General features: G+C 34.4%; 1 protein-coding gene across 3 annotated transcripts in view; it reads left to right on the forward strand.

The window, feature by feature from the left end:
* LOC150102009 (branched-chain alpha-ketoacid dehydrogenase kinase-like) overlaps positions 1 to 21,171 on the forward strand; it is a 141,730-nt gene that overhangs the window by 90,034 nt on the left and 30,525 nt on the right. For all 3 annotated transcript variants that reach the window (XM_090399851.1, XM_090399852.1, XM_090399850.1), the window contains one exon: positions 13,974 to 14,047. In XM_090399851.1, the coding sequence (XP_090255977.1) occupies positions 13,974 to 14,047 (74 nt within the window). The remainder of the gene's footprint in view (positions 1 to 13,973; positions 14,048 to 21,171) is intronic.

Genomic DNA, 21,171 nt, shown 5'->3' on the forward strand with positions numbered 1-21,171 from the left:
AGAGCGCTGCGGCACTCCACTAGTGACAAGACGTCTTTTTGACTCCACTCCTGAATAAACCACTCTCTGGTATCTCTCCTTCAACCACCCTCCTATCCATCTTATCAACCCTATATCTATCCCCATCTGCTCCAGTTTACTGATTAGGGTTCCATATGGTATCCTGTCAAAGGCCTTGGCAAGGTCCAGTAGTATCACTCTAAACCCATTACCCCTATGCAGTTCAGCCGTCACTGTGTTATAAAACGTGAGCAAGTTACTGAGGCATGATCTACCCTTCACAAAACCATGTTGTCCCCCATACAATATCCCATTTTCATCTATCCAATCCTGTATTCTTTTCTTGACTAATTTCTCTAAGACCTTGACAATGATTCCTGATATGCTAATCAGTCGGTAATTTACAACAGCAGTCTTGGAACCACCTTTATGCAGTGGAACTATTTTCCCCTCTTTCCACCCGCTCGGGACTAACCCAGACCCGAGACTCAAATTAAACAAAATGGTCAAGGGTACTGACAATTCTTTAGCTGCTTCTCGTACAACACGAGCTGGTATACCATCCAATCCCACAGATGTATTGACATTGAGGTTATGCAATAGACTACTCACCTCCACTTTATTCACCACAATTCCCGTATAATCTACTGGTTTATTCGTTTCTGCAATGTCACCACCTGGATGATATATTCTTGCAAAGTGCTCACTCAGTAACTCAGCTATCTCAACTGATTCAGTTACCTCCCTACCATCGGCATTCTTTAAAATCAATCTGCCATGTACATTTTTCCTTTTACTTGCTACATATCTAAAAAACTGTTTAGGATTCTCTTTAGCCTGCATGGCTAATGTTCTTTCGTAATCCTTTTTTGCTTTTCTTACCACACTCGTCACCCTTCTGGCCTGCACTTTATACCGTTCATGTGCCTGCCGGTCATCTTTCTCCTTAAATTCCCTCCATAGCTGTTTCTTTTTTTGCAGCTCAAGCTTAATGGTGTTATTAATCCATTTAACCCCTACTTGATTTATTATTCGGACTCTAGGTATACAGTCAGCCATTGCTTCATGCAAGCACTTCCTAACTACCTCCCATGCACTATCAACTTCTAGTCCTTGCAGTTGTACATGCCATGGCACTGAGCCAATCAAACTCCTAAGCTTGTCATACTTTCCTGCCCTATAATTCCACATGTACCCTGTCTTAATTGAAAATTCTATGCCTTTAGCCACCTCCCAAGTCAAGACTCTATGATCACTCTCACCGATTGGTGGCAATGTGGTCATATTTGTTACAGCCAAATCCTCAGATGTAATTACTAGGTCAAGCACTCTCTGACCCCTAGTATTTTCCATTACATGCTGTCGTAGATAGTTATCCCTTAATAACCACATAAAATCCAATTCCTTCCTCCCGTGTGTCCTCTCCTCACTCCAATCAATGCGACCATAGTTGAAATCTCCCATAATAATCACCCTCCTTCCACTCATTTCTTCTATTTGCTTGTGCATACTGTCACCACCATCTTTTCCATCACCTGGTCTATAGCAACACCCAATTGTATATTTAGTTCTGCTAGCCACAATCTCACACCAAATGTCCTCAAATGTGCTCTTTTCTCTATCCTGCAATTCAACTTCTATTCTCCTTGGCTGTAGCTCATCAGCTGTCATCAACAATACTCCTCCCCCCATTTTATTCTCTCTGTCATTCCTGAACACACTATACCCATCACATTCAACCCACTAGCCATATCATCTACAGTCAGCCATGTTTCACTAAGACCAATAACCTGTGGTCTGGAAGTGCCAACCATGGCCAAAAACTCTTCCTTCTTGTTCCTAATACTCCTAGTATTAGTGTACATAATTTAAGACCCCCATTAGCCCCAACCCTACCTTGATGCCTTATATTAACTATCCCACTCTGGTTTGTTGTCCTTATTTGCTCTAGCATATTATATTCATTCTTGCATTCAACTGCCTCTCTAAGGACTGTATATCTACTCCCCCCCCCCTTAACAAATCTAGTTTCCCTGAATTTGCACATCCACTATATTTAGCAACACTCTCTCAAGTCTTCTTACACCATAACCATTCAAATGCAGGCCATCCATCTTATATAGATCCTTTCGCCCATCAAACTCACTCCACACGTCCACAAATTCCACACCACTCATCATACATAACCCATGTATAAAGTCATTCTCAATTATGGCCCTCCTTTTAAACATTTCACTGTCATACCGTGGCAAAAGACTAATCATTCTAACTCTCTCACTCTTTTCTTTTGCTACCTCGAACAATTCATTCAGGTCTTCTATCATTTCCATTTTATCTTCTTTCAAATCATTCGTACCTGCCACAACAATCATTTCTTTCACCCTTTCCTTTTGCTCTCTAATAGACTCAGTTACATCCTTTATGGTCGCACCAGGTTGGTACGATTTTGTCAAATCCTCTACTAACACACCTCGTACTAACGAGTCTCCATACAGCACTCTATCCTTTATTTTGTTCATGTTCACATTCATACGCCTATTTTTCCTGTCATACCTTTTATTACTGGTTAGTTCATTCAGTCGACTTTTGTTCATGCACTCTAGCTGCTGTTTTGCCCTTTCTATCACACCATTCAACAACGCGATCTCATTCAATGCATCTATCTCATCTTTTTTATTATCTGAGAAACCATTAATACTATCATTCACACTTTCTACATTCACACTCTCATAATTCTCATGTACAACCTTGCCGTTTCTTGTCATATCGCTATTTTCTTCATTCTGAAGTTTGACAAAATTATCACACTCACGATCCGAAATACACTTCAATTCCTCATTCTCCCTACATTTTCTACACACATTCAATCCTTTATTATCATCTATCCACACTCCGACCGCACTTCGTAAAGCGTACATTTCACAGCTAGTACACTGACTCATTTCTTTTATACTACCGTTCTTTGATAAAGATGGCGAACCATCATTACTGGCCGCTATTTTCCTTCGTACAGGTGCCATAATTATTGCAATGTGTTTTATCAAATAATAAGTTATAACACACCAAAAACACACAAATAGACGCACTAAAATACGCAAAGCAAACAAAACCATGCAATATTAAGTAATTTTATCAACGATAACTGAAAATAATACTTATCTTATCAGGAGCTTGCATGAACACTACACACTACGATATAACCTCGAACCCAACTTTTGCCAGAAAGACATCAGGAAAATCCTGAATTAATCTTGATACTAATAAGGCTCCTGGTCCAGATGATATTCCTTCTGTTATGCTCAAAGTTTGTGCCCCCAGAATTAACACCCATCTCATATTGCCTATATAAGCTATCATATTCATTTGGCATCTATCCAACAGTATGGAAGCAAGCCTTTATCCAGCCTGTAACCTAAAAAAGGAAAAAATTTGGTCATCAAACTATTGTCCCATTGCCTCTCACCTCAGTACTCTCAAAAGGGAGATGGTCATCAATAACCAGCTTCTTCATTACCTTTGGGAGATAGGCAGGAAGCCATCCTTCAGTGAGCTCAAACTCTCAATAGAATATTGTAATTCAACTTTATTGGCAAGAAGTATCTGATCATTGGCATGTGTGTGTGTATATGTTAAGATGGCTATCAGTTAGTAGTGGGATATTTCCAAAGTGTCAGTCTCCAGTGTCAGACAAGTGACATAGGTAGATATTAAAGAGTAATGGTGATATATGCTACCTCGTTGGATGCCATTATTTATTGGTTTTGAATTTGATATTTCAGTTCCCAGTTTGACTGCTGTGAGGTTATTGCTAATATTATTTGGTTTGGGGTCATCATTGAATATTTCTAAAAGTTGATTTTTTTTTCAGTCAGAAACTTTCCTGTAATCTCTAAATGCTGCATATGTTGGGTTTATTGAATTCTTTGTGCTTTTCAATTAGTAATTTCAAAGAAAAGTAGCCATCTGTACAGGATCTGCCCTTATGGAATCCATTATGTTCCTTGCCTATCTTATCACTGTAATGACTTTGTTTTTTATAATTTTTGCACATATTTGTTAACCAGTATTGAGAGAGCTTATTTCACAATTTCCAATTTTTATGGTTGCTGCTTTTATAAACTGGAATAACTGTGGCCTTGGGGAAGAATTGCCAGAATCCAATCTCATATGCTATTCAGGAAATCTGTAAGTCTTTAAGAGTTTTCTCAACAAATTTGAACAGTTGTTCCATATTAATACTGTCTTCTCCAGGTGATTTATTGTTTTTGAAGTTATTGAATATCATTCAGTTCTGCTATAGAAATGTGTTATACCAGATTATTTTGGGATTGTGGTATGTGTAATTCTTTCATAGGTTGTGACCATAAATCCTGAAAATACTATAGCCATGTAGTTTAATTAGTCACATTGATTCTTACATTCTCTCTCTCAATTCAAATTATTTAAGAATGTGTAATTTAATTTGAATTTTGTTAAATCTCTCTAAATTAAATATGAAATTATTCCAGCTTTCTGTATCTTCTTTCTTTCTGTTATATTCAATCTTATCTTCAGTTGATTTGGTTGATAAATACTCACTGAAAGCATTGTCTTCTGTAATCCTAGAAATATTCTCATCCCACTAAGACCCCTTTATGATGTCATCTTTTTCTGAACTTTCATATGCCTACTTTATTATTATTATACGGGCACCTCCATGTAGTCCAAAGCCTTGTCGCAAGAGACCCATTTTCCTTCTGTTGATTCACCAATTTGTATATGATCTAATATTTTAATTCTATATTGCAAAAAAAAAAATACTTTATACTGGGTCTTTTAAAAGTAATTTATAAGCAGTCTTTAGTTTCTGCCTTCATTATTCTCAGTCATCATCAAAGAAATTGAGAGACTAAGAAGTAGTCAGTTTAAAATTCACAACATATAAAAATCCTATTTTCAAAAACAAATTTTTCTAATTTATCATCATTATCATCAAATTCCTGACATAGCCAATCAGGGGATGTACAGGATCTCTTGATAGTACTACATGAAAAAAATTACGTAATTAATAACTTCCTATCAACAATTTTCCTCCAGATTAGCCTCTTATCTGTCAACATTCCAATTATTATCAGATCTTATTTCTGTTTTCTAAGGCATTTTTTACTATATCAATCTACCTATATCTTGGTTTTCTTCTTGGTCTTTTTCCTGCAATCCTGGCAAAGAGCACTTATTTAGCTAATCTTTCTGCTTCCATTCTGTTTAAATGGCCATACCACCTGATGTTAGTTCTGCTAACACATTGCTGAATGCTAACAACATCAAGTTCTTTCCAAATATCCTAATTTTTAATGATACTGCCACTGATGCCATCTGTTCAGGCCTCCTAATCTCTTTCAGGACTCTCATGTCTGTGGTCTCCAGTCTTTGATCAAGAGTTTTATTTCTAACCTAGCTCTCAGATCGATAAGTTAAAATTTGTTTGAACACTGTCTCGTATACAGCTAACTTAGTGTTTTAAGTAATCCTTATTTTATATAAATTTATTCAGTTGACTTCCTACCATACCAGTTTTGCTAATTCTGCTGTTTATTTTCAAATTTAATTTGCCATCTTCACTAAAAAGTGTGCCTAAATAGCTGAAATGTTTTACATGTTCTATATCAGAAACAAAACACATCATTAATGCTATAGAATTCTCTATTTAGAATGCAGTTGATGTTTTCCATATTTCTCCCTATTTTCATTGTCTTTGTCTTTTTAATACTGATTTTCATACCAAATTTATTACAGCAGTCAGCAATGCCCCTGCCAGCATGAAATTTCATCATTTTGTACCATCATTATGAGTTGTGGTTTAATCCAGTAAGAATGCAATTTGGTCAGTTTAGTCCCAAATTGCCAACCCTTCCTTGTTTGTTTAGTATCCAGGTAGATACCCAAAAGGGTAGCTGTGTGTAGAGGCTTAAGTGCTGTGAGGACATCATTTTGGAGGCTTAATGGATTGTATACAACACTCAGAAAGGATTAAAACAGAATTTAATACTTTCTATATTTCATCTCAGTCACTGAGACATCTTCAGGGATTACAAAAAAACTAATGTAACATATACACAAATAACATACAATACCAAGCCCAACCACATGGGTGACACTAAGTCCTATCTAGGTGGAGTGCTCTCTAAGGGCGGTTGTAGGTGGCCTGGAATGTAAGGTGGGATCTCTGATAAGTGTTTCCCAAATCTTAGGAAGCTTAATGCAACCATATTTATTAAGATTTGGTTGATTTCTGAGAAATGCTGCTGATTCCAAAAATAGTCTCTCTTTTTTGAATTTGCTATGGTGGACCATGGTGTTTTTTTTTCCATGAGATCCTGTGGGTTATATCCAAGACATGGTCAGCCAATCCTGACTGACCATAGTCATGGTTGCAGATGTATGACTTATGTTCCTCCAGGCTGATGGTTGCTGATCTGCCTGTCTGTCCAAAGTATGCCAGCTTACAGGAATGAGCTTCCTAAGATTTGGGAAACACTTATCAGAGATCCCACTTTACATTCCAGGCCACCTACAACTGCCCTTAGAGGGCGCTCCACCTGGATAGGACTTTAGTGTCATCCACGTGGTTGGGCTTAGTATTGTGTGTTATTTGTGTATATGTTACATTAGTTTTTGTAATCCTGAGGTATTAAATTCTGTTTTAATCCTTTGAGTGCTGTATACAATCCATTAAGCCTCCAACATGAGGGAACCCAACAGGGTACACCATGAGAAGGTAAGGATTGGACATCAGGTCAGAAGCCCTGGTTGGTTCTCTGCATTCCCCAAAAGGCCATGTAGAGTTCTCTTCTCAGTTATCTAGTCTTGGCCCTTAAGCACCCCTTCTAAGTTATTGGTTATTATTATTAGTCTGTTGACATCCAAGTATATTTATGACAGTCTTTTTATGGGAAAACATGTTCGTAACTCTGATTATAATTCAGGGCTGTCCAACTTTAGGTAATCAGAGGGCTGCATCAAAAAAAAAAGATTTATCCGAAGGCCACATCACAATGCATATCTAGTAATTTGGTGAGCAGCAGCGATGCAACCTCGAAAGCTGAACAAACGAACAACACTAATTGTGCAGTGATCAAGCGCTCACGTTCCCTGTGAGCACACGGAGCATATACAGGGTGTTCGGGATAAATTTGACATATTTATAATTAATTATATTTTTCCGTAAGTTACATGTATTAACACACACTTCTCTTCATTTAAAAGTTTGGACCCTTCTTCATTCATATACAAGATGTCAGAAAGGATGGATAGCTGGAACCCACCTGAATCATGGAAGAGAATAACTTGTATCATGATGATTCGTGCCCGCCATCAAAATAAGGATATTACGACTGCTGCCCAATGCTCCCTGAATACAGTAAAAACAATCAGGCGTTAACTAGAGACTTGCAATGGTGACTACGAGGATGTAGCAAGAAGAAAGATCCCTAGCAGACGATCTGATTGCGTTCGTACAGCAGAATTCCTCGCAAATCTGCAGGAACAGGTGTTGAAGAACCCTGGCATTGGAATTCGGGCTTTGTTCGTGGAGTTGCTAACTGTAGTCAAGCCCTGGATAACAAGGGTAGCCAATGGTAGGCCGTATGTATGGCAGCAGGATTCGGCCCCTTGCCACACCTCTGGGAAAAGTCAAAAATGGTTGTCTGAAAATTTCTACGACTTCACCAGTCCAAATGTTTGGCCTCCAAACTCCCCAGACCTTAACCCCATGGATTATTTTGTATGGGGCGCAGTTGAAAAAGACACCAATCGCACTTCCAGTAATACAAAAGCCCAGTTAATGGATAAAATTAAAACAGTTTTTGCAGCCCTTCCCAGGGAGACTGTAGCATCAGCTTGTTCGAGGTTCTGAAGCAGAATTGAAGCTGTGATCGATGCTAATGGTGGTTATTTTGAGTAAATCTTGTTGATAGTATTGTAATTAACTCTGCCTGTAATGTTTTTTTGTCAATTCATTAAATTTAATAGATACAAAGAAGATTTTCTTTTTCCTTACGAAACTGTCAAATTTATCCCGAACACCCTGTACGTTGGAATAAAACAGTGTAAGAAAGCTTCTTTGACACATCATATATTTGAAAAACATGAGTATATAAAACACCGAATAAAATTACCAACATCAAGATTATTGATTAGTGATAGAATTAAGATATCTAATATGCATTCGATTCAAATTGTTATTTTATTTTTTCGCTCATGAAAATCAAAACCCACAGGTAAGCTGCACAAAATTGCACCACAGGCCACATCCTGTCCGTGGACAGCCCTGATATAGTTGATAATTTTAATTAGCGTTCTCCTATTTCTCTTAATCGATTACTTGCCATGTATACTTATGACTGATTTCATTTTGTTATTGAGTTGAAGTTTCCATGGCTTGAAATGACCTTAGTTAGTGTTATTCAAGCAAGAACTACATAAAACTTTTTTAGAAAGAACAATATTTAACAATATTATTCAGTATTAAATATTGTTCTTTCTAAAAAGTTTTTACATAGTTCTTTCCTAAATAACACTAATTTTACTATTGCCACTAGATAGGCTTATTTACTTTATTTCTTGGAGGAGAGAGAGAGAGAGAGTCATAAAGTTATTGCATTACTTTCTTCATTGCCTTCCACTCTCTTGTATATACTCCAGTGACAGTGAGATATCCTCATTTAATTCTGATTTGTATTATTCTCTCATTCCAATAAATTAACTACTTTCTTTTCTAGGGTTTTATGTCCCATCAATGATGCTACTGCTTTGGCTTCTCATTACTGCTTACATTGTTATAAAACTGTATATAATTATTTAGTTTTGAGCATTTCAACTATTTCTTGCCTTCAGATATTGTGGAATTGTGTTTCAGTTCATTTAGTTCATCTTTGTGGCCTATGCCTTGGACATTCCTAGGTACCATTGTTCATTATATCCTTGTTTCCATTTATTATTCATAACTTTATCTTCCATCTTTGAATCCAGCCCTTTTTATTTCCTTTTGAGACATGAAATCAATTTATGTGTCTTGCCGGTTGATTGCTAGCTGAGAAGTAGCGAGTTCAGTGATGTGATGCCACAGGTCCAGAGGCTGTAAGCCTCTGGACCAGCATGTATGCAACTTTTTATGATGAAATATCCTTTCAGCTGGTATAAAAAATAAGATAAGATCACAAAAAAAGAGAAAAAGCAATGGCAGAGTTGAAATAAATGACCACTCACAATCTGGGCAGGCATCCAAAACTGCAGCTGATTTTCATAAGCAGAAAATTGAGCTGTTTATCATTGAATTTGAAGATCTCTCTCTCTCTCTCTCTCTATGTGGCATTAAAATTGAATATATTAACATGAATCATGTGACATGCTCCATTGGGGCCATGTCACTTGACTAGCAAAATAGGCACGACTAATAGTTTATTGCTGATTACTTCAACATTGACAAAGGAAAGGCAATACTTTTCTTTACAAAATCAAAACCATAGTCTATTATGACCCCAGATGAAAATTCTGTGGACTGAATTTTCCATTCCATCTTATGCCAACTGTCTTTTGGGACAGCAGAAGTCTTCACATAACCTCATAAATTTATTGTAGTTCTTTTGCCATATAGTTCTGGTGAATAACACCTGGTTTGTATAGTGTAAGTGAGAGTGGAAATTTCTTAAATGAATATGCATCTCAAGGATATCCAATTTGAAAATAAAGAGCAGGTCAAAGCAGAGGTGAGAAAATGGTTCTGAAAAATACCTGAAGAGGTTTACTACAATAACTTTAAAAAATGATTAAACAAGGGGAAGATTGTTGAGAAATATAATATGAAATTATAAAAAACTTCAAACTATCCTTTTTTATTTCACTGATATCTTTCTTTTGAGTGGGAATGTATTGCAATGGAGACATCTTTCATAATGTCCTTTGTATATAGTTTCTTTAATGTAAGGATTTGGTTGGGTCTTGCCAAACCCTACAACCAGACTCTTTTAGAACTATGACAAAATTTTGACATCCAACTTCTTATTGTAATTTAAAGCAGTAATTTGACTGGTCCCCCAAATTGAGTTATCTAAATGATATGAGGTGCAAACATGAAACTTATATATAGCTTCTTCTTATAACTTAAAGCAGCAGTCTCCATAGTATATTCATAAGGATGTCAACATTTGACAGGTTGGAAAGATCTGATTTGAATCTCATCTTTTATGTGAAAAACTTTAATTTCATTCAAGAGCCTTTCAGCTGAAGTGAGTTAGCCAGTCTCATATAAAAGTAGCAGGATTTTCCCTTCTACAAATGTAGATTTTTTATCTGTACATGCCAACTGACCTGAAAACACATTTGATATATAGCCATAGCAGTCTAACAGGAATAAAGTGATAGGAATAAATCAGGGAAATAAGCAGGGTGAGGAAGAATCGCTTAAAGCAATGTAAGAGTTTAATTTGATGCAACTACACTTCTTCACCAGAAATCTAGTCAGACTTTTGTAAATAAGTTTTATCTGCACATTTTTTATATATTCTTGGATATATGAGGATATATTGAGCTATGGAGCCTTGGATATATGAGGGGGGCTTTACAGCCCCCCTCATATATCCAAGATATCCAAGATCATATATCCAAGGCTCCATAGCTCAATTGGTATCAACAGTGCCCTGTAGTTGGAAAGACCTGGGTTCAAATTCCATCTGGGATGCAAGAGTCATTTTGTTATCAGAAACTCAGAATTTTCATCCTGTAAAGCAGGCAAATCATAAACAAAATGCATCATTAATGCTCATGATATGCTGATCCTATAGCATTAATTGCCTCAGCCATAATTCTGAAATAACATCCTTTATAGCTTATGTGTTATTTTGTTTAATGAGAAACAATGCAGTTCAACTGTTGTTATAAGCATAGGGAGACCTGTTTTTTCTATGTATGATGTGTTCTTCTTCACCTATTTTGTTTTATTTTGCATTTTGTAGATTTGTCCTTCACCAGCTGACTGATATCTACATATTAAGAGCATGCTCTAGATAAATCATACTTGACAAGAAATTATATTGTTTTAATCCTATACTCAAGGGCGAGCACACCAGTTTGCATTTATGGAGATAAAGCATATACAAGTAGCAAATTTTGCTACTTGTATATGATTTATCTCCATTTGAGTATCTCCTATTGCAATCTCACAGTCTGATATCAGTCCAGATAGCTCCTAATATCAGATCTTTTCAATCTTCTGATATTAGAAATTGCTATTCTTTTGCATCAGTGAAATCATTTGGAATGAAACCTTTTATTTTTTTATTACATGCTCTTTTACTTTATGTAAACTTTGGTTTTACAAGATGTTAAGTACATTCTGAAGTAGCTGTTCCAACCAAGAATTAATTTATCACTAAAGGATTCAATAATCATTAGATATATGTAACGATTATATAAAACAATGGTTTATAAGTACCTCTTAACAATGAAGTTTATATCACTGCTTCAACTTTGGTATCTCTTCTGGGTCTGCTCCCACTGATGAGACCTCAATTAAGGTTGAAAACAGTCTGGGTTTCTAAGGCAATTGATGTGAAGTTATTAGCTTCTATATAGAAGTGGCTAGTTGCAAAAGACACTTCACATGCAAACTATATTTTCTTAACTTGATAAAGGATTAACAAGCATATAATTTCTTTGCAAGTTTAATTTAAATATCACTGTTGCAAGTTTTGTTTTATGTGGCATTTTTAACAATTTGGAATGTGAGGGTGAGATTTATTGAAATTGTATAGAGAAGAGTTTGACACCTGTGATATTTCTTCCAAGAATATATAAAAAATAGAATGAATGTTCTGGATGAATGGTTAAGGTTATAGAAGCTGAATGATTGGCATCATGAACATATATTTCCAACTGTTTTAGAGTGTCTCAAAACATAATTTTTCATTCCAATACTGATTAATCCACTTTACCAATCAGCATACCTTGGTGTAAATACAGTTAACTTATAGCAAACGCTGATATAACACTCAGTATAATAAAATCCTAAAAAGTTTCAAAGGCTGATAGCACAGCTTTTCTAAAAGAAATTCACTATAGCAAACTGTTCCTTAGGTCATAAGTTTGCCTGTAGTGAGTCGACTGTATTATAGAGAAATTTGGTAGCAAGACCTTTTTGTTGGAAAGATATTGATTCTAATCCATATAGGATATTCTTTATGAGGACTTTATAACTGATGGTGGGTTAGCATTATAAAAGGTGAGTGTTTTTTCCCATCAGGCTTTTCCAGTCAACTATAGAAAGGGAATTAACTGCTCTGTTGTGGCATAAATTAGGTGTATAAAAAATCAAGTTAGTTGGATGCAACAGACCATTGAGCTTGGAAATATATTAAGGGAAGATGAGAGAAAATCAAAACTTCATAGATTATACAGGGTGTTCGGGATAAATTTGACATATTTATAATTAATTATATTTTTCCGTAAGTTACATGTATTAACACACACTTCTCTTCATTTAAAAGTTTGGACCCTTCTTCATTCATATACAAGATGTCAGAAAGGATGGATAGCTGGAACCCACCTGAATCATGGAAGAGAATAACTTGTATCATGATGATTCGTGCCCGCCATCAAAATAAGGATATTACGACTGCTGCCCAATGCTCCCTGAATACAGTAAAAACAATCAGGCATGAACTAGAGACTTGCAATGGTGACTACGAGGATGTAGCAAGAAGAAAGATCCCTAGCAGACGATCTGATTGCGTTCGTACAGCAGAATTCCTCGCAAATCTGCAGGAACAGGTGTTGAAGAACCCTGGCATTGGAATTCGGGCTTTGTTCGTGGAGTTGCTAACTGTAGTCAAGCCCTGGATAACAAGGGTAGCCAATGGTAGGCCGTATGTATGGCAGCAGGATTCGGCCCCTTGCCACACCTCTGGGAAAAGTCAAAAATGGTTGTCTGAAAATTTCTACGACTTCACCAGTCCAAATGTTTGGCCTCCAAACTCCCCAGACCTTAACCCCATGGATTATTTTGTATGGGGCGCAGTTGAAAAAGACACCAATCGCACTTCCAGTAATACAAAAGCCCAGTTAATGGATAAAATTAAAACAGTTTTTGCGGCCCTTCCCAGGGAGACTGTAGCATCAGCTTGTTCGAGGTTCCGAAGCAGAATTGAAGCTGTGATCGATGCTAATGGTGGTTATTTTGAGTAAATCTTGTTGATAGTATTGTAATTAACTCTGCCTGTAATGTTTTTTTGTCAATTCATTAAATTTAATAGATACAAAGAAGATTTTCTTTTTCCTTACGAAACTGTCAAATTTATCCCGAACACCCTGTATGTGTACCTATTATGCATAAATATGCATTTGTAATTCAAATAAAGAAAAACCAGCTGTTTAAATCTCTTTATGCAGATTAATGGTTAGTGTCTAGAATTTTCCACTGGTGAATAAACACTCCTGCTGTGTATACATATAAATTAAGTAAATCACTCGATTTTTACTTAAATTATCTTGTTGATTATGAAATGCTAAATCATGTTACTTATGGTGCCCAATCATTACCATTACTTTGTTTTATAAAATATCATCATCATCAAATTCCTGCCATGTATCCTCAAGGGGTGTACAGGATATGATAGTACTACATAAAAAATTACGCCATTACTCCTATCTACAATTTTCCTCCAAATCAGTCTGTTACTTGTCAAGACTCCAACATTATCAGATCTTATATTTCTATTGTCTAAGGCACTTTGTACCAATCCACCTATATCTTGGTCTCAATCCACCTATATCTTGGTCTTCCTCTAGGTCATTTTGCTGCCAACCTGGCAGAGAACACTTGTTTTGCTAATCTTTCTTTGCCCATTCTGTTTAAAGTGACCATTTATAAAATATGTAAAATTTTAATTTTTAAAATACAGTAAGAAATATTTTACATTCATAAAATATTTCCATTCCAGCCAAATCATGTAGGAATCATTACTGTAGCTATGAAGCCAAAGGATGTTATCGAAAAGTGGGCAGACTTTGTCAGGTAGGAAATTCTAGGTGCATTAACTGGCTGACGCTGTTTACACAGATGTAAAAATGTGCTTAATTTATGTGTATAGTTCTAATTAAATATGGCTGTGTGTATTTGAGATGAAACCGCTTTTTCTAAGATGTTAACAGGGTTTGAAAATTAAGTGATTAATGCTATGATTATATACTGCTTGCTCTACCAAATTAGATACTATCAAGAGATTTGTAATTTTCAGGAGATACATATCCTTAGTTCTTTTCTAATATTTTTTACATTTTATAAAGAAATTTTAAATTTTAATTCATCAATATGAGAAATAATGAACAGGTAGGCAGTTGCAGTTTCAAGCCCTGTCTTTATTTAGTTGTTTCCATCATTTCCTTTTTCATATTATTACTAATTTTCCCTTTCTGAAACTTTTCTTTTGCAGGCAAGGTGAGTAGTGTTTGGAAGCTGCCTGTCTAGAACTAGGAGTGAACTTTGCTGGAGAAGCCTTGACAAGATTGCCCCCACTGCTGAAATTTCTCTTGCAGCTGCGTTTTCCTCTTTTTTTTTCCCTCTTTTTTCCTCTTTTTTTTTTTTTTTTTAAATATATGTATTCGATTGGTAGGAAGTTGAAATAGGGCGTGCTTCAGTAAACTCCTATAGGCTTCATTTAATTCTGGTTTCTTATAAGGGAGGAGGGCATGTACTTATCTGTATTTTCAAAGTAGACTTTCCTGTGGGTTATATCTTAGTTTAGCTTTTAAAAATAAATTATTTGGGTTGTAAAATATTTTAAGACAAAATTTGATAAATGTTATGCTAGTCTTTAAGTTGAGTAAAAATGATGCACCACTGAATAGAGTTAGTTAATTAGAAATAATATTTTGTTTATATACTTAAGGCTTTTATAGAATAAAATATATTTAGAAGCATTAATTTAAATATTTATATACTGTAATGTAATACCTTACATTGTACTTAATGACTAATATTATTAAACAAACTATATATATTAATATAATTAACATAACGAATAAATTATAATATAGTATTATTTTTTATTGCTAAATGTATATCACTAAATGAACTAGTATCCACAGCACCCTAAAGTGGAAATAAGTTTCTCCACTAAATTAAATTATCCTGAATTTGTATTTATTTGACTGTGTTAATAATATTGCATTCAGAATATAATGAACAGAATGTGGGACTGGAATTTCAGCAAACAAAACCTATTAAATTTGTTAATTTTTGAAGTTTTCAAAATGAACTATTAATGATTATTAATTTTTTAAAGTTTAATAATTTAATTATTTCTGGAAACATTTAATTAAAAAAAAGAATTATTGGATATATATTAGTCTTAATCCTCAATTCTCCCCTACACCAATACATAGAAAATTTTTGGTGGGGGGGGGGGAGCATAATGATGTAGGTACAGCATGAACTTTTGTTTTATTCCTAGTAATGTTCTAGAGACCAAACATGGAATTTTCAAACCACTTCAGACTTCTAGTAAGCAGAGGAGTGGTCTCACACTGGTATTGAAATTCATCTTCCACCTAAAGATAATCATAGTGAACCAGTGTGAATTTTTAACAAATGTTTTAAAACAGGTATCTGTTAGTCATCACTCAGCATATTGTAATCTTTCAACTGAAAGTTATGATCAGTTAATTTGTGCTTGTACTAATTGAATTTAATCGATTGAATTATAAGTCATTGATAAAAGCAGAATGCATAAAGATCTCCAAATTGACAGAGTATAATTTATATAGTTTGGGCAGGATACAATATCGATGACTGATAATGAAAATGTGCATATCAGTGATGATAATAATTAGATGATTTTGGAAGGTCGATAATTTCCTTCTGCAGCAGTGGATATAATGTTATGTTGGCTGAATTTTTATTTGTGTAGTTGTTTCACATTACTTGTGCCCTAAGGTTTCACAAATTAACATGATAGGAAAAAATGTGAATAATATATCTAATTGCTATATGTCATCATCAAATTCCTGACTTGTACAGTTTTCTACCAAATGAATATGTTATCTGTCAAGACCCCGATATTATCGGATTCTATATTTCTTGTCTAAGACACTTTTTACTGTATCAATCCCCCTAGATCTTGGTTTTTCCTCTAGGTCTTTTTCCTGCCAGCTTGGCAAAGAACACTTGTTTTACTAATCTTTCCTCTTTCATGATTATACCATCTGAGATTAGCAATGCTAACACATTTGTGAATGCCAACAATGCATATCCTCATTTTTAATATGATATTGCTATTAATGTCATCTGTTCATTCCCTTAATCTTTCTCAGAACTCTCATATCTGTGATTTCCAGTCTTTGGTCAAGTGATTTATTTCTAACCCAGGTCTCAGATTCATAAGTTAAAATGAAAAATGATGGCTTCCCATATATTTCAACCCGAAAATTACTGATCATCATCAATGTCATCAGGCAGTTGAATATAAAGTAGAACATGAACAATGGATTATTTAAAACAGGGATCGGCAACCTTTTCAGACTCACCGGCCACATTCAACTTTTGTTTTTAATAATTGGGCCGCAAGAGTTAAGAGAAAATAGTGAGTGAAAAAAATACTTAAGTTATCAATTAAAAAAAAAAAATTTAAAGTATGAGATATGAAACTCGATGAAAAATTATCACATAAAAACAAAGTAACATAGTTATGCATCACAATATGTGTGTCTCCCTGCTTAATGTGACTTTTGTGATTGTTTTCCCTTAGCCAAATTATCTATATCCACTTTACAACCCGAGGTGCAAATTCGAATTGAATCATGCAAATATTCATCAGTCAGTCGAGAAGAAAATTAATTTTTTCTAAAACTCTTGGCAGAAAATGCTTATTCGCAAATGTATGTGCTTCCAAATGCAACCATCATCTTTGCAAAACTGATTGATACATCAATTTTTTTTGGTAAGCATCGATAAAATTTTTGGATGTTTTCTAATGAAAATGCGCTTCTTTAATGTTTCATTCTGTTGTAATTCTTCCATCTGTAGTTGGTTTGGTACATCATCAATGTTGACATTAAAAGAGTTCAAACATAATCGTATTTCGATGTTATTTTTATGAAAATCAACAAATCCTTGTTGAAACTTCCGTTTGTAAATCTTCAATAATACCGGCAAAAGTTTCCTTCTGTTGGTATTTCCAAGTTGCACGGGCGATATCATGAAGTATAGGTATAAAATTGTTTTTAATTTATTATTCATATTATAAAATGTATTATTTAAATAATTCAACATACAGGCCACATTCCATGTAAGCATGGTCAACCTTTTATGGGCAGCCAAAAATGTACATTTGGGCCGGTTGCCAACCCCTGATTTAAAACAATAAGAGCCATGTGCTGTTATACATAGAACAATGCAAAGGAATAATTGAGGAAACAGTATTATTAGAATATCAATTAGAATAAGACACTCCCTTATCTTCGATAGTAAGAGGCAGTTATTCTGATTCAGGTTTTGGATGGCGGAGTAAGGATTTGGCATTTTCTTTAAAGAAATGTTCAGATTTATGGTAGTAACAATGGAGTAAGTGCATCTCATACCATCATTAATAGGAAATCTGAGAAATATGGTTTTGCACAGTACTGACTACAATATCCTATGGTCTCTTTTCTATTCAAATGCCCAATGTCATTGATGATCTGTAATTTTCAGGTTGAAATATATGGCAAGTAAATATATTATGCTCTTTTTTCCTTGTGTTATGTTAATTCGTGAAATTTTGTTTGTTTAGTTGATGTATCTTAAGTTTACTGAAAATGTCTGTTGAAAGTTATATAAGCTAAAGTACACATTTTAAGAGACTAATTTGGAGTTAACAGACCATACCAGGCAGTCAGATGGATTGTTTGAAGCTTCAGTCACTGTCCTGTTTTGTAGTGTCTCATCTCATCCAGTCAATTATATCTAACCATCTGGGTATTCATTCAATGTAAATAAATATACATACCATGTTTTATAAATGTCTCAAAAACTCCTAAATGGCAAAAGCTAAGGCTTCCAAATATGCCTTCAGGTCCTATAAAAGTGCTCATGGGAAGGGGAAACATAAGAAAACTATCAAGGAGAGACCATTTAATGCCAATTTAATTCTGTGAGTTCTTTGAGAATTTAGTTCTCAAAGACTCGCAGAAATCTTGTTGCAGGATGGAGGACAATTCTAATCACACTATTGTGTCCTCTCTTATCAACATTCTTCCTCTTAATATAATTTAGGGGTGGTTGGTTAGCATAGAGCTCAGAGTTCTGAATTGCACTGTATTTTGTCTTGCCAAAATGGTTACAGTTGGCCAGCATGTGCATTAAAGTGCTGTCAAGTACAAATTCTTTCATTAAAAGTGACTTCACTTATTTAAATTAGGTTCCTGTTTTTATTTGTCTCAAGATAATAGAACTCAACATCTCCAAAATCTTGTGAAATTCCCCTCCCTCCATCTTCACACAATGTTGTCTTAGTAGAATAGAGCAATTCAGTATTCTGATAATAACCTTTCTTGCAAAAACATTTGTGAGCTATAGAAATTATTTTTAGCATGCATTACTTACATGCTATCTTCTCTGTATAAAGATGAGTCAATTAGTATAATGAATATTATACTAATTGACTATCAGCAAGTTTAAAAATTTTAGTTTAAAATTAAAGATAGTATATGATAATTATTAGAAATACTTAAATATATATTTTATAAAAAATAAATATTAAAAAAATCTGCCTTCATACTTATTTTAATTAAATCATAGCCTATTCACAGCACTAAATATATTATAACTGTGTACGACCTTTCATGGGTGGGATTTAAAAAACATGCATACTAAGTTATAAATGAGAACCTTTTCATATAGATACTACAGAATTGTTTCTTATAGTAATAAATTTGCTGTAAGTTTGGTAGTTTATAGTGAACAAGTGTACTATAGTGACAGGTTGCAGTAGTGAAAGTTGACTGCAATTCTGTTATTTTTAATAACCAAAATGAATATGTATGTATCATATTAATTTGTTATAGTATTTAGTTCTAACTTTATTTAGCAATTCATAATACAGTAGTACTAGGTACAAATTTAAAGGCCAGATGGGAAGGGGGTTTAATTTTCAGCTATTTAAAGTTTTGATAAAATGTAAAAAGACAGGATAATGTTTAAAGTACTTATTCAGGTTGGACTTGGGAAATCATGAATAGTACTAATATCCTGCATTTTTCTTTGCATACTTACTGAGGATGAATTCAGGCTTTTTTCATCCACTGATATCCTCTGGCTGTAGTAATGTGTGGTGAGCATCCTCTGGGAAAAAAAAAAATTCTTTTTAAATATTGAGTGATCTTCAGTATAGTTAGTCTTATGCAGCATTAAGTGCTTTACTTGCAAGCACTAGTTTAAACTTCATGTAAGCCTTTCAAAATGGGAATGAAGCCTTAATTTTTTTTAATGTTTTTTATTTTTTTATATTTTACAGGTTTATTATGTAATAATTTACTTTTTCAGGTCTCTGCTGTTTCAGTGACTTATTTGTACACATAGGCATTTATTTTATTCTTTAGGTGTGACTTATCAGAGCCTATCTTTTTTGAAGTTAATGACTAATTTTGGAAGTTTGCAAATATTTTGATCTTATTCATGTATTTATTTGGATAAGCTATTGCAGTTCACTCCTTGACTACAGTAATTTGCACAATACCCAGCCACACACACACATTCTATTTTATACTTATATGCATTATCCTGTCAGCAGATCATTTGATCATAGGTTATATGATCAAGCATATCAAGTGGCAGATCAGACTGCTTTATAGTACCAACAGGAAAATTTGTGGCAGGATATTAGGCAAGATACTGTAATTAAATTTTTGTTGCATGCTTCAAAAACTGTTTTGCTTATTATAGTTTTTTCTCTGACACATGATGGAATCAGTTCATACATCGGAATTTTTAAAAGAAAATTGTTTCTTTCAGCTGATGAACTGCTTATAGTTAAATTGCATTTGTCTGGTGGGGGGGGGGGAACTGCTAGAAGCATTTATAGAATGTAAGTTCTATCAGTGTTTCCAGGATGCTATGTTTGTATTTGTGACAGTGTATGCCAAGACTGTCCATCTAATTTGTTTACACTGGAAGCATCCTTTAACTATTTTAGCTAATAACAAGTGGTGGAACTAAGATTAGACACCCTTGGAAACTGGCTTTCGGTGATCCTCTAACAAGTGTTTTTAATTGGCCTTCCCTGCTTGTTAGTTTTGCCACTAAATACCGTATTTGCTGGAGTATAAGACGTACTTTTTTCTTTAAAAATAGGTCTGAAAAACGGTGCGTCTTATATGCCGATACTCAATTTTTTTATTACTTTCATTTCTGGATATTTTCTCTGTTCTGAGTTATGCGATTTCTTTCTTTCTTCCTTGCGGTGTGAGAGAGCATTCCAGTTATGTAGAGTTCCGTGGATGCGAATGTGCTGTCATCGACGATCACCGCCGTGTTCCTGTTTGTTTAAACTTTCCAATTGTTGTCACGGTTGTTTTGAATGGTGTTAAAGTTTCTCTAAATTTCTTGGCAAATTATGGCTGAAAAACGTCTGCATTGCTACAATATTGCATACAAGCTACATGTGATTGCGTATTAGGTATTTGTTGAAAGTAGACCTACTTATTACTTCATATTTCAAATACTGTAAATTCATTATAATATTCAGTGATAAATTTTTTTCCCTAAAAAATGTGTACAAAAAAGAGGGGTGCATCTTATACGCCGGCAAATACGGTATATATGTTTTCTTATAGTCTGATTGTAGCTCATCATTCTTACTTTTGCAGTACATCCTCTATTTGGTAAAATTTTGGAATGGAATTTGAAGTAATTGATGATCATATCTTTAAAAAAATAATAAAAAGTTAGAAACTTAATATGCTGTGTGTTGCAGTATAACCAGGAAAGAAATGTAGCTTTAATAAAACATTAATTTGGACAGTCTTAGTATATGCTGATGTAAATAATTAGCATTGGTAATATATCTTTTTAAATTATTTTATGCATAAAGAAACATAATTTATTTTCGCTTGCAAATTAGTGCCATATATATTGATACATCATAATGTTCTGGTATATACAGG

Source organism: Typopeltis vanoorti, chromosome 11 (assembly GCF_054136105.1).
Source record: "Typopeltis vanoorti isolate ZY-2024b chromosome 11, IOZ_Tvanoo_1.0, whole genome shotgun sequence".
Taxonomy (NCBI): domain Eukaryota; kingdom Metazoa; phylum Arthropoda; class Arachnida; order Uropygi; family Thelyphonidae; genus Typopeltis; species Typopeltis vanoorti.